Source organism: Olea europaea, chromosome 7, assembly GCF_002742605.1.
Source record: "Olea europaea var. sylvestris chromosome 7, O_europaea_v1, whole genome shotgun sequence".
Taxonomy (NCBI): Eukaryota; Viridiplantae; Streptophyta; class Magnoliopsida; order Lamiales; family Oleaceae; genus Olea; species Olea europaea.
The window spans coordinates 7,387,303-7,407,321 of record NC_036243.1 but is presented as its reverse complement, the minus strand read 5'-3'; the positions used below and the strand labels follow the sequence as shown (position 1 = coordinate 7,407,321).

The 20,019-nt window shown below is 33.2% G+C and overlaps 2 protein-coding genes across 4 annotated transcripts; one reads left to right on the top strand and one right to left on the bottom strand.

Annotated features, from left to right (window-relative positions):
* Positions 1 to 754: 754 nt before the first annotated feature.
* On the top strand, positions 755 to 5,386 carry LOC111396846 (nudix hydrolase 10-like). 3 transcript variants are annotated; one of them, XM_023023385.1, is made up of 10 exons: positions 755 to 947; positions 1,041 to 1,096; positions 1,466 to 1,628; positions 2,617 to 2,682; positions 3,136 to 3,273; positions 3,541 to 3,618; positions 3,702 to 3,767; positions 3,854 to 3,888; positions 4,832 to 4,940; positions 5,034 to 5,344. In XM_023023385.1, exons 3-10 carry the CDS (start codon positions 1,470 to 1,472, stop codon positions 5,217 to 5,219), a joined length of 837 nt encoding a protein of 278 aa, XP_022879153.1. In that variant the 5' UTR covers positions 755 to 947; positions 1,041 to 1,096; positions 1,466 to 1,469; the 3' UTR covers positions 5,220 to 5,344. The 3 variants fall into 3 exon arrangements, with proteins under 3 accessions (XP_022879153.1, XP_022879155.1, XP_022879156.1); XM_023023387.1 differs by having other exon boundaries at positions 756 to 1,096; positions 3,702 to 3,752; XM_023023388.1 differs by lacking the exon at positions 755 to 947 and having other exon boundaries at positions 1,047 to 1,096; positions 5,034 to 5,386.
* A 4,769-nt stretch (positions 5,387 to 10,155) lies between these two features.
* LOC111396845 (protein TIC 20-v, chloroplastic-like) lies at positions 10,156 to 11,227 on the bottom strand. The gene has a single exon (XM_023023384.1). It carries the CDS (start codon positions 11,130 to 11,132, stop codon positions 10,482 to 10,484), a length of 651 nt encoding a protein of 216 aa, XP_022879152.1. The 5' UTR covers positions 11,133 to 11,227; the 3' UTR covers positions 10,156 to 10,481.
* Between the last annotated feature and the right edge of the window lie 8,792 nt (positions 11,228 to 20,019).

Here is a 20,019-nt window from a genome sequence, read left to right as displayed (position 1 = left end):
ATTTTTCAATTCTTCATGTTTGAATCTAACAAACTTTTTTAGCCCCGTTTGATGGGCACTAAAATAGGATTTTTTTTTTTTTTTTTTGTAGATTTTGACAAGAATTGATGATATGCGTGATTAAAAAATTGTGAATCCCATTAAATATGTAATTAAATTTAATTGTTAATAATTAATTTATATTAAAATCCAAAGAGGAATTAAAATTAATTGTTGATTTTTTAAATAATAACAAAATATTCAAAGAAAGACTCAAGATCCAAATTTTGTAATGTTATAATCCCTTTAAGTGTGGGCGTGTCTTGAAATTATGGTTTATAATATATTGGCTTCAAAATATTTATTTGTTACATCATATTTTAATTGCAATTAAACTTTTCAATTATTTTCATAATTTTTTTGGTCGAATTATTAGATTCAATATTCTTTTAATTAGTACATCTGGTCCTTGATGATGATTTATGCCAAAAAAAATTTGTTTCTATTTGTTGAAATGGGGAAAATATCGTACTTTTTATTTATTATTATTTTTTAAAATATGATAAGAAAATAGGATGTTATACACTATTTCAATGGACGTTTTGAATATAAGATTGTTATCAAATACAAAATGTGTTAACTAATCGATAGTTAAGGATAAGAATGTGATAAAAAATCGTTAGGCATATAAACATTATAAAGAGTTGAGCATAATTAAAATATGGTGCAAGAAATAAAAAATTGTCCACTGTATATTCAGTTATAAGGGCGGGACCTTTCGTGCAATTCTTGTGCGGTTGATTTTGTGGTCGCAAGTCGATGAATTTGGCTGTGCATTGGTCGGACTCAGCGTGTCCTTTTCAGTGTAGGGTATGGCCATCCGCCTCTCATGCTAACACCTAACAAAATCGTCGGCCGGCAGGCGGCTACGTGTGCTGGGCCACCACAATAACGTAATAAACTTCCAGGTACGCTATTCGTACGCACTCGGCGCATGCTAGTTTCGCCGCTCATCCTTACCTCTATTTAATTGCGAATCTTATCAATTATTGGTACATTAGTAACTTGCAACAGCAGTACTTCGTAGTTTTGGTGCTGCTTCTGCAAAGGTGCAAAGGTACACGTTTATTTTTTAGTTTAAATATATTGTTATTCATTTATCATAGCGTGTGCCTTATCTGATATAGAATTAATTATAATTGCTTTAGTTTTGATTTTTGTTTGACGGATTATAGTTTAGACTGTTCTGGTAAAATCAATTTTCTTGCCAAAGAATTGCTAACTGCTTGCGAAAACTTGAAGTTTATTTTTAATAATTCAAAGACACTTTAGTCTGTTTTTAACAGTATAATCAGAACCAGTTTTTAATTAATTTAATTTAATTTATTATTTTATTTTTTTTTGATCGATGGAACTGATTTTCAGTGGTATGCACCAGTTAAGTTCACGAACAGTATCGTTATGTCTCATTTCTGATATTATGCAGTTTAATGGGGCAAAATGTTGTTGAAGTCGGAGTTCCAAAGTTTCAATTGCTTCCTGCTTGTGAGGATGACCATGAGGGAGTCATAGTGGATATGAAGGAGCCTATGGACCCCAATGTTTTTCAGGCAATGCTTAAAGCTTCTCTTTCCCAGTGGAAGCTAGAGGTACATGTTCCTATGACGCTGGTGCAAGTTTCTGTTAGATTTTCAACTTGTTAATCCTTTTATCGTTTTTGAGATGCAATCGACTAGAAAATTTGCTTGACAACAATTCTATTCTCAGTTACTATCGGACACTTGATAAATTGTCACTCTTGTGCACCGTACCACTTGTAGACATGTCTGCAGCTGTGCAAAGTCCTGTATTATTAACTAATGAAAATATATAATCATAGAGGAATTTATCTTTTATGACGCTACTCATGCGTGAATGGTGTTACCTAAAGGTATTTTAATTCTTGAGTGATACGAACTGAGAACCTTTCACACTGTAAGCCTAACATGTTTGGCAAAGCTTAGATTATAATTTAAGGAGGTCAAACTTAACTTTTTATTCATGTGTTAATTAGGAATCCTTTACTACCCACTCATTATCTACACATCACGTAGGATAATAAGCAATTGAAAGTACTACCAAACAAGCATTAATGTAAAGAGAATGATCAAGGAAACTAACATTTCCACCTTGTTGTGTTGCTAGACTCAAGAACTTCCAAAATTTTTAATGTCTTGTTCATCCTGACCTTACACAAAGAATCTTTAAATTCTTTCTTTTGATTCACATGTTTAGTATGACTTGGGAAAGAGTTGTAGAATGAAAGGTTTTTGTGGTTCAGTAATTACTCAGAATGTTTATGGGTTTCCCTTCCTTCGACCACTTATATGCTAAAAAAGATTTTTTATGTTTCTCTGATCGATTATTTTGAAATCATTTTCCTAAATACTTGTACTGGTCAAGGTGCTTGTGCAGAATGAGCATCATAGTAACCAATTCATTTCAGAAGATTGCTTACAGCGACTGTTTAACAATCTTCAATCAATGACTCCCTCTTGTTTAGATATAATTAACATGTGGTAACATGCATTTGATCCAATGCTAAAATTTCTTGATTTTTGGGTTTCTTTTTGCTAGTTTGACAAAATTATCTTGCAGGGAAAGAAGGGTGCTTGGATCAAACTACCAATTGGACTTGCTAATCTTGTTGAAATTGCAGTCAAGGTAAAACGGGCTGTTCCTTATATTTTTTATATTTTAAGGTCTTTGTCATATTAGCATTTCATGGCTTTTCCTAGAATTGAGCATGTCATGTCAAACAGAGTGGTTGTACTTTGAGGCATGGATATTTGTATGTGTCTCATGTTAGGTCTACAAATTCCATGATGTTTCCTTCCCTTGAAACACAAGATATTATCGATATGAAAATGTGATTTACTGGTTTTGATTCATAATACATTAAATAATCAATCCTAACAACTATAGAAGTGGTGTGATTGTTAGGTTTCCGATTTGGCACCTGTTGCTAAAGTTTGTTCCAGTTCTGTAAGATTTTGGGACTATTATATTTTAAAAAATTGCAGCAGTTTGTTTAGTAGTTTTACCAGGTTAATATTGTTGGATCAATTATTATGTTTTGACTCCTGAATTTAGTCAGATAGTGCTGTATTTTTGCAGGAAGGATTTTGGTATCATCATGCAGAGCCTCAGTACTTGATGCTTGCATATTGGATTCCTGATACTTTGAGCGCTATCCCTGCAAATGCTACACACCAAGTCCGAATTGGTGCTATTGTCATGAATGATAAAAGAGAGGTACTCCGTGAAGTTTCTGTATATGAGAAGGAACCTCGAGCTGTGGCTTTTTCTCATTCCGTTTTTGTTGGTGTTGGGCATACGTATTTATTCCATCTTTCTTCATCAGCAAATTCACAACTCTTATTTTGGATTTAATTTTCTCTAGGAACTATATTGTATTTTGATATAAATGTGAAAGTTGTGCTTCAGCTTACTGAATAAAATTTATCGAATAGGGGTAACAATAGAATTTCTATTTCAAATTTTGCAACTTCTCTTTTACAGTTGTTAGTTGTACGGGAAAAGATTGGCAGATATTGGGGAACAGGTATTTGGAAGATCCCTACTGGTATTCTTGAAGAGGTATGCATGTATCCAGAAGTTTCAGTTCCAACACGAGGTCTTATATCTCTTTAATCAGTGTCTTTGAGCTCTTTAATCCACAGGGAGAGGATATATTCACAGGTGCGACAAGAGAAGTAAAAGAAGAAACAGGAGTAAGTAATCACTGTGTAGGTATAAACAAACATTATGTAATTTCCCATTTCCAAGCATTTTGGTGTAGTATTTTGAGAGAGCTGGATATCTATTATTGCAGATCAATACGGAATTTGTTGATGTGATAGCATTCAGGTAAAAGTTTTTAATGAAATGTTACTCAAGATTTTCTTCTAATCTGAAGTTTTTTTTCCTACTTGCAACCTTGAGAAGTAGCTCAGTAGTCAAGCCTTAGGTTTGTCCCTCAATAGTCACCGGTTGAAGTCTTCTCTACTGTGAGATTAGTCGAGGTGCGCGTAAACTGGTCCGGACACCCACAATCATGAAAAAGAAAAAAAAAATTCTTTTCCTACTCGCATGAGAAAAACTTACTAGTTATTCTCCCAAGAATAAAAATGGGCAGCTAATTGAGACAAATTTTGGCGCCGAGTTTACTTTATTTTTTGGGGTAATTACTGAACTAAATGATCCTTCTCGATGAGAATCCGTATGACATGCCAGCTTTGTTATAAAAGATTCTTGCGGCGTAGATTGTTTTGAATTTTCTTCCATCTGGATTAGCTATAGAAAATAACGTGTCATAAAGAGAGAAAATGTAACAGAAATGAGAATGTTAAGATGGACGTGTGAGCATGCTAGAAATAATTACAATAAATCCTAAATTTGGAGGAAATAGGAGGTGGCATCTATTGAGAGGGGAATAATAGAGGAATATGTGGTGACTTGAATAAATTAAGGGAATGACACTGAAGGTGGTTAGGATATGTTTTGCATGTATCTAACTCTTTATTTATTGGGAATGATACAAATTTGTTTTGTTTGGGGGGTTAGAGACAGGACGAGCGCTTTATATATTTGAAGTATTAGTATTACGCTATTTGTACAAACTATGTTTACAAATTTGGTTGACAGATAAGTGCTAGCAAAATCTAGATCATCGATTTCAAATATTTAAAAATCTGTTTTTGAAATGATTGGTGTAGATATTATTTCGTCAACCAACTTTGCAAACTAATTTTGTACATATAGCATAACTCGAATCTCAATATTCATTTCAATCATTTGTTTCAATTTATAGGCAGAAGCACAGGTACTTCTTCGGCAAGTCAGACTTGATCTTTTTGTGCATGCTGCAACCATTATCCTTTGACATCCATAAGCAAGACTCGGAAATCGAGGAAGCCCAGGTATCTTAAATTGCTTTCTGACTCGAACTGCCTTCTCTTTCACAAATTATAGAACGTAGTGCTTACAAATTTTAGTTACTGGTTGCTACGCAGTGGATGCCTTTGGAGGAATATGCGGATCAACCTGTTGTCGAAAATCACTGTATTTTCAAGCATATTAAGGATATATGTTTAGCAAAGATCGAGAGGGGAAATGCCGGATGGACTCCATTGCCCATAACTTCCTTATTCAATGATCAGATAAGCTACCTTTACATGGAGGAGGATCTGAAGCCATAGATTTTTATTTTATTATTGAAGTAGTTGGCTCAAACAAGACATGAAAAATGATTGCTAGGTTGTTTAGCCTTTGTTTGTCAATCATTCTATCACATTATTTTTTCTACAGTACTCATTTTCAACCACATAGTTTTCATTAAAATAATATTACACATAAATCAAAAAAATTTCTTTCATTTTTAACTACACATTTCAACATCAATCACTATTTCATAATACACTTTTTGAAATTAAAGGGACACAAACAGGCAGTTAATCTTTTATTTATTTTGTTGAATTGATATGTAAGCGATTAATATGGGAGAAAAATGTATTCTCATAGTTAAGTTAATCTGCGCACTTCGAAATAGAGGTGTAAAGGAAATTGAAACATAATGTAATTGGTTCAGTAAATTGAATTTACATTTCCCTTGAAAATAAAGAGAATCTATTTTCCTTTTTAGCGATCAACTCCTCCCTCGATTACACCCATCGTTTTGCTCTCTCCAAGGATGAAGGAAAAAAAAAATTCGTTCAACCTAGGGCCCCGAATGGGATGGAGGTTACAAGCCTAATCGGGTAAACAAGGCGGGGGCCATTGCCTCGAAGCGAATATATGGAAAATATAATCATCGTCTTGCTATCCGCCCTTTTAAAATTAATGTCAAAAATTAAGGTTTTTATCAAATAAAAAAAAATTATTATTATTTTTAAAGAGCACATGAATTCCTCTTAATAAATTGGAAAAAAATAGTAATATTCACTAATTAAATATATAAAATAACATAAATAAGTGGGGGCATGAGATTTGCCTCGCCCCACAACAATCTCGATTTGAACCCTATCCGGCCCCACTTTAACTGGATATGAATGTTGAACAATGTGACAAAAGATACTTGATAGAGGTGGGGATAAGAATGATCGATCTATCTCGTACTCGTACCGTTATCATCCTTAACTCTTTCACAAGAAAAAATTTATTGCTGAATCAATCAAAGCATGTGCCAAGGCTAGTTAACGGTCAACCTCGTCTTATTTTAGTAATTTACAACTCTTTTATTGTGCCATTGGTACCATTAGGTAGGCTTGCTTGTAATACATTCCCATTTTAATATACTAGTTAAAGTTGAACTTGTATTGCACGTTATTTCTAAATACTTTATACGTTATGTAAAAGTAATATTTTGCACTAATTTGTTGGGAGATTTGATGAGTTTCGGACGAATTAAAGAAAATAAAATTTAGTATAAAAATTTAAAAAAAAAAGAAAATTGTACTCTCAAAATTCAATTTCTATTATTCAAAATTTTTGTAATGATGAAATACTATAGATGAGCAATCCTTTTAAGGAAGTGCTACATGTACATAATTATCTACATGATGATGTCCATAATTACATGTGACACTGAATCTAACCTTTAATTCAAATCTCACACTTGCACATCAACAACCGGATGATTACCACATCACATTATGGACACCATTATGTGCAATAATTATGTACAAGTAGAATTTTCCATCTTTTTATATTATATTGAATACATAAGATTTAGTTGTTAATACATGTAATTCAAGATTCATTAAGTGAAAATTCAATGAATCTAGATTAATATGAATGTTAATTAATTGAGAACTAATAACACAAATTTCATAGATGATAATAATTATGTAATGTTTATTACATATCGAAAAATGTAAAGTAAGGTATTATTGAAATAATTGAATTGTGGAGGGTTAAAATCGTCCAAAAAATGATTCTCCTTTGATGTGATAGTTTAATATCCAAAAAAACATGGACTAAAGAACTTGAATTAAGGTCAAGCCTATTGGTTAAACTTACAGTACCATAAAATAATAAGGAAGAAAGACAATAAAATTTTAATTATTATAGTATCCAATCTTAATTTATATTTTGTGAACCAACAAGTTGAAGTTGTAAATAAAATGCAACTCTCGAGACTTGTTTAGCATGACACTCAACTACAATCGAACCTAGTCTCATTCACACTATCTCTTTAGTTTTGTCCTTTACATCAAATATATACATTGCGAGCAAATAGACACTAGAAGGATACAAATCTTATCATATATTTAAGTATAACAATGCTTAAAAATTATTAAATATAGTGAAAATATTCTAATAAACCAAGCCTTAACCCGAGCGAGCGAGAGAGAATTGGTCACTAGTCTGCAATCCATCGAACATTTATTTCAGTTTTCCATTTTTCTTTTTGAAAGCATTTTCGTTTTTCCACATTTACGACCATGTTTGAGACACATTTTTTCAAAAAATTACATTTTTAAACAGTGATTTGATATCATTTCAACCACACATTTTTCAATAAAATAATATTACACACAAATCCAAAATTTTTCTTTATTTTTTAATCACACATTTCCCATTTATTCAAAAATACATTCTAAACAAAATAATGTAGCACAAACAAGGACGTAACATAAATAATATGTTCCCATCAATACACTATTTAGAAATACATTCTAAAAATAATAATGTGGCTCAAACAAGGACGTAACATAAATAATAGAAAAAAATAGAGAAAGAGACGCGTACTTAAGACCCCCGGTGGGAGCGGGGGGTGTTATTATGGCATAACGTGAAAAGTTTAAGGGCTTTTTACAAAAACTATGGGTGCGAGCTATTTTAGGTATCAGGATATAAGCGTGGGGCCCAACCCAAGAAAACCGAAATCATGTTATAGTGACATAATCATTGAAATAATGTCACATGACATTACATCACTAGATTGTTTTAAACACAATTAGCTCTTTTATCCAATCATATTTTGCCAACTGATATTATGTCATTTCTTCTGTTAATCACTTTCTGTCAAAATGACATAAACTATATTTCTGAGGCTACAAATCGGCAATTTTAAAGGGTGTTTAGGCAACAGATGCCTTCAACGACAAAAGGTCTGCTTTGGCTTATAAAAGTAATAGGTTCGTCGTTGTCGCATGTCGGTTACGACTCGTTTAGTACATAAAAACATAGTGGTCACACAAAAATAAAGGTTTTCAATATTAAATAATATTTAGGAGTATACAGTGTCTTATCAAAATGTTTGTTTTTAAATATTAGAGCTACCAACCTCTAGTATGAAATGTCTAAATAAGAGAATTAAAAATAAGCATAGAGAGCAAAAACTACGAAAGACTAATAAACTCTTTTCTTTTCTTTTTTTCAAACTCCAATTAGTACCATTTATATAAATTTCCCTAACAATAAAGCTAAATGTACATTCTAACTTGACAATGACACTCCTTGATGTGGAAGAAATCTGGCAAGTGATGGAATGGATGTATTTAAAATTAATGTTTAGATTGCTGCCAAATGAAAGAATGTCAAACTAAATATGATCCTTAATATACGTATAGCATGATTGTTTCCCTAATTGAAACATTGGTATCTCTACTTCGAGGGTTTTGCTATTCGTCCAGGGCCACATGGCCAGGGATGAACTATTGGCTGGTCGCTTGTCATGGCAGCGCCAGCCAATAGGGGTGCCCTTTGAAGTGACAAGGCCCATTCTAGCAAAACCCGAGCTTCAAGGCCCAAGATGAGCCCACCATCGCATAGTCCAAGAGGGAATTATCCCCTGACCCATGCCCTAAACCTATTTAACACTAAGTAGGTCAATGTAATGACAAGAAAGGCATTCCCAACTTTACCCATGTTTGATAGCCATTATAAAGAGAAATTGGAGAAAAATGGTGTTTTAAATAGTGATTTTTTGAAGAATGATGGTTTAAAGGTAGGAAAAATTTTAGATTTATTTGCAGAATATTTTGTGAATGTATAATTCAAAATGAGTATTAGAAATTAACCCCTGTTTCTTAAAATTCATTTTGTAAAACTCATTTTCAACTAAACATTCATTCAATATAATACTTTTGCACTTAAACGTAAAATTTCAACCTATTTTTTAACCACACATTCCCCAAAAATCACTATTATGAAACTCATTTTCTTACAAAGGTGGGGGGGCTCATGAGTCAAACAGGGGCTTAAAATTTTGCTACATAAACAATATAGTAATGGTCTCCTCTATTCTTCTTCTTTCTATAGTGATTGACAATCCAAACTCTCTGAGCTGTAGATTCACCATTTATCCTCGTGAAAAACAAATGAAACGGGATAACTACCAAAGTTCAAAGCCTCCCAAACAAGGATAAAGATCATTACACTCTTCAAGTCTCGAGGGAACGGAAAGGGTTCAACCACTAGTTGATTGGCACACCTTTTTCCAAACTACTACTTTCAAAAGTAATCCGGTAGTCAAGACCATGCCTCACTTTTTCATTGGGGAACTATCAACGTCGTACCATGTAACGTCAATTGTAAAGGAAACACGAAATGACTGGCAGAGAAGTTCAGTAACTAATACCTGGTATTTACATTTTTAATAAACTGCTCTAGTTGGCATGTTTTATTAATAATGGAAATAAATCGAAATATAGACTTAGGAGTGGAGGCTTGATCTTAAGGTGCAATAAAAACAATTCTAGGTTCACATTATTCAAAATAAAATAAAATGACAAAATTGACCAGAAAATTCAATCCAAAACTGAGGAGAAACTGCCTAGCTCATAGTCTAGTCATGCACATTTTCCTAATTGAATGACTGCCTTTGGCATGCATTATAGTATTTCCAACGTTAAATGGCTTAACGTTGAAATAATAAGGCGGTGACCTCAAACCTAGCAAAATGCAATGATACAAATCACTCTTTCAGAGCCATGGTCAAGAGCATGTAAACATCCATATGAAGAGACGCTTACGTATATTTATAGAGAACAAGCTTTAGAAGCATGAAAACCATAATGAATAGTACACTGGGATATTGCAAAGGCATTTACGGTTAATTCAAGAAGTCATTGTTATGAGTTTGTACTCGTTAAAATGCAAAGATCACCATCCAAGTATCCAAACTAAACCTAAGGGAAGAGTCCAAAGATAAACATACCAAAAATAATACTGATTCATAACATAACAGATACATTGCATGTTGAATTTCTGCCTTAAATACTCTCAAGACATTCAACCAAGGAATCTAGGTTATCATCAATTGACCTGTTAGGTCTGAATCCCACAAGACGATATCCAAAACCATTTCAATCTTCTTCCATTGTCCAGAATACAGAACTGGACTCAAATTTTCATGGCATGATAAAGATACAAGTATTACTACTAACTACTTAAAACTTATCAATATGACAAAGAAAAATTACTGAAATCGCCAAATGAAGTACAAGAGTCATAATTCAAAGAACTTGCCTATCAGCAGCCTCGGCAACAAGGGGCAATCTGGGGACTTGACCAAACAAACAAGAGGACGAGCCATAAATCAAGCACACCAAGAGGAACAAGAACACAGTGCTATCCAAGCTCATCATCAATTCCAAGCCCACCCCATCTCTTGGATTAAAAGTCCTCTCCAAAAATTCAGGGAAAATCAAGAGCACATCAAGAACTATAGCCTGCATAGTATTGAACCTCACATACCTACTGAAATTGCGATTCCTCACAACAACAAAATAAAGGGTCAAGAAAACCAAAAACCCATTAAAAGGGAAGCTTTTGAAAACCTTAATTGCTGGGACTAAGGGTTGAATGATTGTCTGAAAGGGACTGAACTGTGTAATGACATATTTGCCATACTGTATGCCATCAAAAAAGGGGTAAAAGTAAGTAATGGCTGAGATTAAGCGGTCAGGAGCATCAGCTGAATCGCTCCCCTTAGATTGGGGGGTGAAGATGGAATTTCTTGGTTTTCTCGAGGGCAAAGTAGGAATGTGAAGAGGCAGAGGTGATGGTGAGTAGCTGAGTGTGTGAATTGGCAATGAAGAGAATGAGCAGAGGAGTTGCTTGTGAGATATTGGTGAAGTGGTGAATAGAAGATTATTCATGGCCATCCTTGTGGGATGGGGAGGAAAGTGATGAGGAGGATGGCCAAGAAAATCTTGAGAAAAAAAGGAAGGAATTGTTGTAGATTGTCGAATCACAGAATTTTACGATGCCAAAATATCCCAAAGACATACTGGGCTGATGGACTTCTTTGTATAATAAGGTTGTTGTCAAGCCCAAATTCATCTTGAGGAACTTCCGTAACAAGCATCAAAGTTGGAAGAGGAAAATGTAAGGGAAGAGTTCACAAATCAGGTTTTAACTATGCATAATTCAAAATTCAGATTACAAGTTTTATTAATGGAAAAATCAGGTTTTAACTAATTAATTAAAAATATTTATTAAATAATGATGATAAAGTCACAATTATACAATTAATGATCACAGATTCACAATCATAAGTCCCAGATTTATTTACTGGTTACATATCATCAAATTAATGGGTTGCAAATTTTTTTGAGATCACAAATCAAAATTTTAATACGTCACAGATTATTTTGAAGTCACGGATCAAAAAATTATAAGTTACAAATGGTCACAAATTCAAAAAATTATTGGTCACATATTTTTAAATTTGATGGTCACGGATTACTTTTTTTAATCACAAATGATCGAATCTTAAAGTCACGAATTAATACAGTCACAGGGGACCAAATAGTTGGTCACAAACGTCAAAATCTCGATCTCGATCCACCATAATACTTGGTCACAAACACTACCCCAACCACAATACCATCACAACCACCAACACCACCGCTGGGAAAACCACCACCTCCTGCAAAAACAAACCAACACACACCACCAACCGAACAACGTATATAATTGGTCACAAACACTACAAGTTTCGTTGAAATCAAGCACCAACTTAGCATCACAGTAGCTACCTGCACCACCAACAATTCAACCATGCCACCGCCACTACCACCAGCCCTTCATCTTCTTTACACCACAACCACAATCACCATTGCCAACGCAAGCATCGTCGCTACCATCACCACTATCGCCGTTTTTACCTAGATCCACCACACTACCATCACCAAAACCACACAAAGGTGATAATATTATCTGTGATCCCGAGCAGGATGTTCCTGTCAGAAGTCGCGCAGTAGAAGTGTGTGGGATAATTCCCAATAGGCGGTTGTGTGGTTTTGGTGACGTGCAAAAGTACAACAGCGCCACTTGCAGACGGTGTTCCTGGGCAGAAGTTGCATAGTAGCAGCATTCCTGGGCAAAAAATAACATCTCCATCGCGCTCTTGCAGTGACGCCGATCTTCTTTCAGCGGCGCAGGTCTCGCATCTGAACCGACGCTGATCTTCAGAGCATCGCCACTACACTGCGACATCATGAACCCTACCAACAAGGAATTTCGAAAACGATTGTGATGGAGAAGCGGGAAAGACTGAGAGAGAAGAAAGGGTAGAGAGAGAAAGGGTAAGGAAAAAATTGATTATGGTTTGGAATAATCTAGGGAAATATTTAATATTTAATTATTATATTGATACCTGATATATGAATAGTAAAACTTTAACCCTGATTTTTGAATTGTGATCTTTAGATACTTGGAATTATGTAATTTTCCCAAAATGTGAAGGCCAAAATAGGCCAGCTGCTCTAAAAGAAATTATGGGTACTTACAGAAATATCCTTTCTTTTAAAATAATTTTAAAAAATTATGAGATACTATAATTTGAAGGGTACTTAGCACAAATGTCCCTATCGTTTGTACTCATTGCGCAAATCGTTCATATCATACCAAATTTAGCATTTACACTCTCATTTCAACCTTTTACTTATGAAGTTGGTCTTTTTCGTCTCATTTCGTCATTTCTTAGTCAAATATGGGCTATTGGCGTTAAATGTCCCTATTGTTTGCCTTTATTGCGGAAATCGTCCCTATCATTTAAATTTTAGCATTTGGACCATTAGATCAATCTTTTTTTCAGTGAAAAAATTATTATTGTTTATTTACTCCATTAAAGCGATAGAAAATAACTAATTTACCATCCCCTTTAAATAAACAAATAGAAAAGCATAAATAGCTTAAATTTTCCAAATAGTGAAAATGAGTTCCACTTAAAATAATATAAAATATCATCTTTAAAAAAAATCTTTTTCCTTTCAGCTATGTTTTAATTAGAAAAGTTAGGATTGATGTTTGGATTAAAATCGTGAATGAATCCTCTAATGGAAGAAGAAATCCCACCTTTAGACATCATTTCGTTAGGCAAAAGAAATTTGAACAAAATCATAGCAAAATTTAAAAACTGATGCAGTGAGTATAGAGAGAGAGAGATGAATGATCTACTGAGCATCGGTGCTCATTTTATGCTAAGCACCAATAACATATCATATTAATTCATTGGTGAATAAAGTTTTGGTAGACCTTAACATTTAAATTAAATTTATAATCCCGCCAATAAATATAAATATATCTGAATATATTAACTAAAAATTATTAATCTACACATGAAATTACATATGCTGTAGAATGAAAATTACATTTGTACAAATATAAACCTAAATCATTAATGTGAGGCATGTCAACCAATGCAATCTAGTAGGAGTTGAAATCAACTTGAATATGAAAAGTTGCAATTGAAAACTTATCACATGATAAATAAAAATTATAAAGAGGAAAATTTTATTATAATATCTGACATTAGATAAGAAACTTCTGAATTTTGTCAAAATTGAAAAAGAACTTCTCGAATTGAATTAATTTTGAATTTAGTGGAAGCTTTAAAGAATACGGATAGTTGTAGGTTAGGGATCTGTAATATGTATATTATGGACCTTAAAATCGTAATTAATATGGTTTTAAATCATTTTAACAGTATTTACATCGTAAACCCTCTTTTACAATATTGGTTTTCCAAAATGTTCCTACTTTTCAGTGTATTTATGTAATTGCCCCAAACGAAAATGAAAATAGCTTTATGGCCCATTTGGCAATGTTTTTGAAAAGTCTAATATTGATTTTAAGACTAAAAATAGTTTTCGAATATTTTTGGACAATTTTTTAAAAGTGATTTGCCGAACTAAAAGAGTTTATAGAAGAAGATAGTTTAAGACATCTTCGTCAATAAACTCTTCTGCTAGAAGTAGAATTAAAAGTGAAAATACTGCCAAACGAACCTTTTTGTGTTTGTCCTAGCAAAATTTAAAACTTGTTAAAAAAATTGAAGTCAAAGTCAATAATTAATTTTAATTACACATTATGGCCCCGTTCGGTAAAGATTTTAAGAATTGATTTTTAAATTGTTAGGAGAAAAGTGGGAGTTACCTGTGAGAGAGAAAGTCAAAAATTATGGTTGAAATAATGAAATAACGATAAAAAAATCAATTTTTTGGAAGGTGAAAAATCACTCCCAAACACCTCCTATTTTGAACCACTTTCTTAGGGATGGCAACGATACGGATATGGGACGGGCTGACCATTTCCACTCCATCCCGTCGAGTATTTTTGTTATCTTACCATATACCCGGTTAAAGTGGGTTCGGGGCGGGATTGGGTTGGGGCGGGGCAAGTCTCTTGCCTCATTTATCACCCCATTTATTTTTTCTTTTTATTATTATTATTATTATTATTATTATTATTATTTTTTGCTTTTACTTTTGATGTCCTTAGTTAGTAAATAGTATTATTTTTTACCAATTTGTTAAAAACAACTTATATTTTCTTTAAAAAGAATGATAAATCTATTATTTTTGTTTGATAAAAACTTAACTTTGAAATTAATATTAAATGGGACGGGAACTATGTTTTTCGTACCCGTCTTATACCCGTTTCGGAGCAATGACCCTCACCCCATATCCATCCCATGTACCTGGTTAGGCGGGTATTACCGGCCCCATTCGGAGTGGGGCCTCATGAGTATCGGGTTGAACATATTTTTTTGCCATCTATACACTTTACAACTACCCATTTAGCAGAACCTGCACTCATTTCGTCATTGCTCGTTTGATATATCTAATAAGACATTATTGGATAGGAGGCGCAGTCAAAGTAAACTTGCTCAATTCGAAAGCTAAATTCTCACAGAAGATAGAAACTGAAGCGTCCAATTTACCGTGGTATGTAGTTAATATTTCGAATTGTCATCTGGTCAACTTCACAGCATATATTAACAATTATAAACATTTTTGTTATTTATTATAACTAATTTTGACTTGTTACATTCAGTAGTTAAGGTGAAACCCCAACGAAACAAGTAAACATCTGAAAATTGCGCAGTGTACAGACAACTTTTGTTCTCTGATCTGATGGGATACATTCCGCGATTTACCTCCCTCACAAAACTCTAGGGGCAGGATGGTGGGGACCCTCAAGATTGGGGTTCAACCTTTTTTTAAGTAAAAATCTGAAAATTAATTAATAAAATTGTGTTCACATAACTAGAACCAGATGTCAACCTTTGTGAATTAAATTTCACCAAACTTCCCATAATAATTGATCAAAGTTAGAACTAAAAATGTTTTCAGGTTAGCTATCCTTGTCGTACTGCATTTTTTATTTCTTTTCTTCATCTTCTCTGATGCAGTATGTAGAAATTAAGGAGATCATCAACCATGACTAATTAAGAGATTAATGTGAAGCCAAGCTTAGAGGAAATGAAGACATTTTTTAAGTAGTACATTCTGCTTTGAAATGACCTATTTTTTGTATCAATCGTGCTACACGACCCGCGGAAATGATCGCACACACACATAGAGGGTCGGGATTATTTTATTCTCACGAGACCCACGCATCCTCTGTGAGGACGACGTCATTGAGGGTGTCATCCATGCGGACTGAGTGGCATGATTCTTTTTGCATACTTGTGATTCAAGATGTTGAATTACTTGGTCAAATATTCAAACGGTCAATGTTAATTGGGATTCCCATTGTTAATCATATCTTTTAGCCATAATCCTATTAGTAATTCTAGACTAGTCTAAAGATTAGAAATGCATAATTAATTTAAGCCGTTGTTTGCGCTCCACTATAATGAGATCTTTTGGAAAATATATTTAGATATAGTATTTTTTGAAAAGTCTGTGGATAAAAAATAAGAATAAGAAAAAAATTTGAATTTACGTGTAGTTATTTTATGAAAAAATGTGTAATTGAAAATAAATTTTGAAAAATGGAGCCCAAACAGGAGCTAAATGGTCTTCACACTAGTAGCATTGTATTTACATGTCAATTGCATTTTTTAACAAATTACTAATTAATCTTGTTCTGTAATAATAAAATCGATTGACACACACCGTGGAATAAAGTTTTATCAAGCTCTTGTTTGGCCTCATTATTTCAAATTATAATGGTTGAAATAATATTTTTTTTTTTTGGAAAATGGTGATTGTAAAGTAAAGAAAAATTTTCGATTTACGTGTAATATTATTTTATGAAAGATTGTGTGATTAAAACTAAGAGAGAAAAATGAATTTAATTTAACGGGTCGGAAACTTATTCTACCAAACCTTTCTAACAAATTCTTTTCATGAACATACATTTGTAATTTAGCACTCCCTTTCCCAGTCAAAGTCTGTGACAGGAGAGGCCAAGACCATCTTGAAAGGAACCCTAATAAATAATATGAGATAAGTCAAAGGAGGATTTAATCAAATATTTAGAAGTTTGTCATTAGATAAGCATTGAAGTTCCGGGAAGTAGGTTAACTCTCTCTCTCTCTCTCTCTCTCTCTCACACACACACACACACACAGAGATCTTGACACAGACCATATGGCCCTAATTTATAGTCAACCTTCAATGTTACTCGGGACACTATATATACACTTGAACAAATGGTGATCTTAATTCCTCAAAAAAGGGGTAATCGGAAGGGAAACGGGAGAGAGTGACCTGATTTTAACCTAAAATTCCTACCATTATAAGTGTGACAATGGAACGATCCTATAACAGTGTGAGCACAGAAAATTCATATTCATCCCTTCGGATCGATGTAATTCCTAAATTAGGAAACAACGATAAACCTATTCGAAAACGGTCCAAAGCATCAAAGAAGACACCCACGACTCTCCTCAATGCCAACACAACCAATTTTCGTGCCGTAGTGCAACAATTCACTGGCTGTCGAAGTGCAAGGCCTTACAAAGGACCCATCAACTTGAACTTTGCAGTTCCAACACAACATAATGATTTTAATGAAACTTCAACCATTTCCCTACGTGGATACGATTACTATACCCAGAAAACTCACGAACAACACCAGAACTACCAGGAGAAACTCGAAGATGAGAAATTTCAAGAAGATCAAGCAGGTTTCTTTTCACACAACACCAATCTTTTTAGTGATGATGCATTTGTATCAACTTTCAGAAGCCCTGCTTCGGAGGAGTTGACTTTAGACGATTTTGATATTGACAACATTCTTTCGCAAGATCTACCTGAAGATTATTACTCAGCCGGAACAAGGATTAATGATGATTTTTGGGGACATTAAGATTAAGGTTTGTGCTGTGTACATTAGATATCATTGAGTTCTAGTGGTAATAGTTTCACTCCCAAAGTCGTCTACAATAAATTTGTTTCATCGGTTTGTTTCTGTACGAGTAATTATTAATAAAGATCCTACCTGAGTAATATTTTTCTTCATTTACGATCTTCTTGAACCTTCATTATAAATAATTGAGCACTTGGCTTTGGAAGACAATTAATTAAGTAGTTAACATTGTTAGGATCGATATGTTACATATTCAAACCTGTTCTTATTTTCTGGAAATTTCATTTATATAAATGAATTTTCATGTATTTTTATTCATTCTCCATTTATGGGTTTAAAAAACTAGACAGAAAATAATAAATAAATAAATAAATATATATATATATATATATACACATATGTATATACATATATATGTATATGTATAAGTATATATGTATATACATATACATATATATATACACATATGTATATACATATGTATATATATATATACACACATATGTAACATATATATATACACATATGTATATACATATGTATATATATATATACACACATATGTAACATATATATATACACATATGTATATACATATGTATATACATATACATACACGAGATCTAAATTCTTCGGACTAAAACCCCCATATATATGACTTCGAATTGAAAGAATATATGGAGTTGGATTTCTTCCCAAAGCATCAGCGATTGCAATAATATGTCAGATCAAAAGGGTCACCATTATATAGATACTGAATTTTTATAGGATTTCTTTGATATATAGTGCCTCGATATTTTATGAGGCTAGAATACTAGTTATCTACTTTGATTTTTCTGGTACAAGTGCCGCTGTATCAGAGGAAGCATTTATTTTGCTTTAACAACCGCACATTATAATGCAGAAAATAGGTGAAAACATGCAGTGATCTACTGGCAATACAAATTTTCAGTACTGGCAACAATAAAATCATCATACTCCTTCGTGCCACATGAATATGACACTCGAATTTGCGGGATTAATGTTAAGTGCTGAAATTATTATTGTCCACGAAAGCTCCACATGAGCTACAAAAGACCCCCATTACATACCTGTAGCCTGACTGATAAAACATAAGATGCATCGATTGTCGAAATATAATCTAGCAGCAAACGCGGATGACCCTAATATTTGGATTAAGGAACTATTGAAAGCCTTGTCCAAACAAAAGAAACAAAGGTCTCAGCTTGGACTCGAACATATATACCATTTTTGTCTGCATTATGACACAATTAAATCGGATCTTCCAATGCAAACTCGAGCATATGCATAACAAAATGGATGACAAGTGTCACGAAAGTACAAAACTCAACCAAAGTATTGGAACTTTGACTTTATCATGACTTGCAACATAATGATGAGAGTGTCAACGCATAAAAACGATCAAAATGCCCCTAAAAATCTTCTATAAATAGGGTTATTAAGACAACAACAGAATGGTTCAAATGGAAGGGTTAAAACTGATTCAACATTCCACGTTAAAAAAATCGCCTGACATCCTTCAATTGACGTTCATTTTTCAGCCAAAATTCCACCGAAAACTTTTTCCTTCCTTCCTTCAAATAGAAAGCTCTCTAAAACACACCCAAAAAATCCCAAAAAATAATAAATCCTATCAAAATTTCAACAATACTGTGGGCATTAAAAAATATTCATTTTTTTGAGGTCAACAGTTGCATAGAAGAATAATTGTGATTTCAATAAAGTATTTTTATTAATTTGGGACACCACATGTGACGGAACGATGAAATTTGAAATTAATTGAAGTTCATTGACCCAACTGAGACAAATTAAAGTTCAGTTACCCAATTGAGAGTATATTGAAAGTTTAATGACTCGATTGAGATTGTAATAGAAGTTGTGACCGAATATGAAATTTACCGACAAGTGCAGTTTTACCTTGGAGAAAGGGTTCGTAGAGTTATGACTTTTGAGTTGCAATGCTACTAAAATCATTGGTTTTAATTTCCTCTTCAATTCCCAGTTCCAGTTCCATATTCTTCTTCTGGACCATTCCAATTCCATGTTCTTCCTCTAGACCATCATCTAAGGCAAATAACAGGCATCCCAATTCTTAAAGTTGCGTGCTTCCTCCTTTGATTACTCTCTCGCAAGCAAAATTATCGTCAAAAGTAAGTTATATCACTTCTCTTAACATAAAATTTATTTTCAAGAATTAAATTTGTTTTTCAATGTAATCTGCTTTAAATTTGCCCTACTGATAATAGGAATTTCCGCAAGTTCACTGCATCATGAACAAGTAATATAATTACAAGTAGAGTATCGTTTTCACGAAAACTAGTTTAGGATCAATTAATTATAATTCAAACCAAATACCCAATTTTGTATGAAGAATTTATATTAATTTATTTAATTAAGCTAATTATTTTACCGAGCAATTTATGA

What these genes read in the sequence shown, in the direction of transcription:
- LOC111396846 (XM_023023388.1), top strand. Translation starts at nt 1,470, where the DNA reads ATGGGGCAAAATGTTGTTGAAGTCGGAGTTCCAAAGTTTCAATTGCTT. An exon ending in CAGGAGTAAGTAATCACTGT is followed by an intron (nt 3,768 to 3,853) that starts GTAGGTATAAAC and finishes CTATTATTGCAG; the next exon opens with ATCAATACGGAATTTGTTGA. An exon ending in CGGAAATCGAGGAAGCCCAG is followed by an intron (nt 4,941 to 5,033) that starts GTATCTTAAATT and finishes GTTGCTACGCAG; the next exon opens with TGGATGCCTTTGGAGGAATA.
- LOC111396845 (XM_023023384.1), bottom strand. Translation starts at nt 11,132, where the DNA reads ATGGCCATGAATAATCTTCTATTCACCACTTCACCAATATCTCACAAG.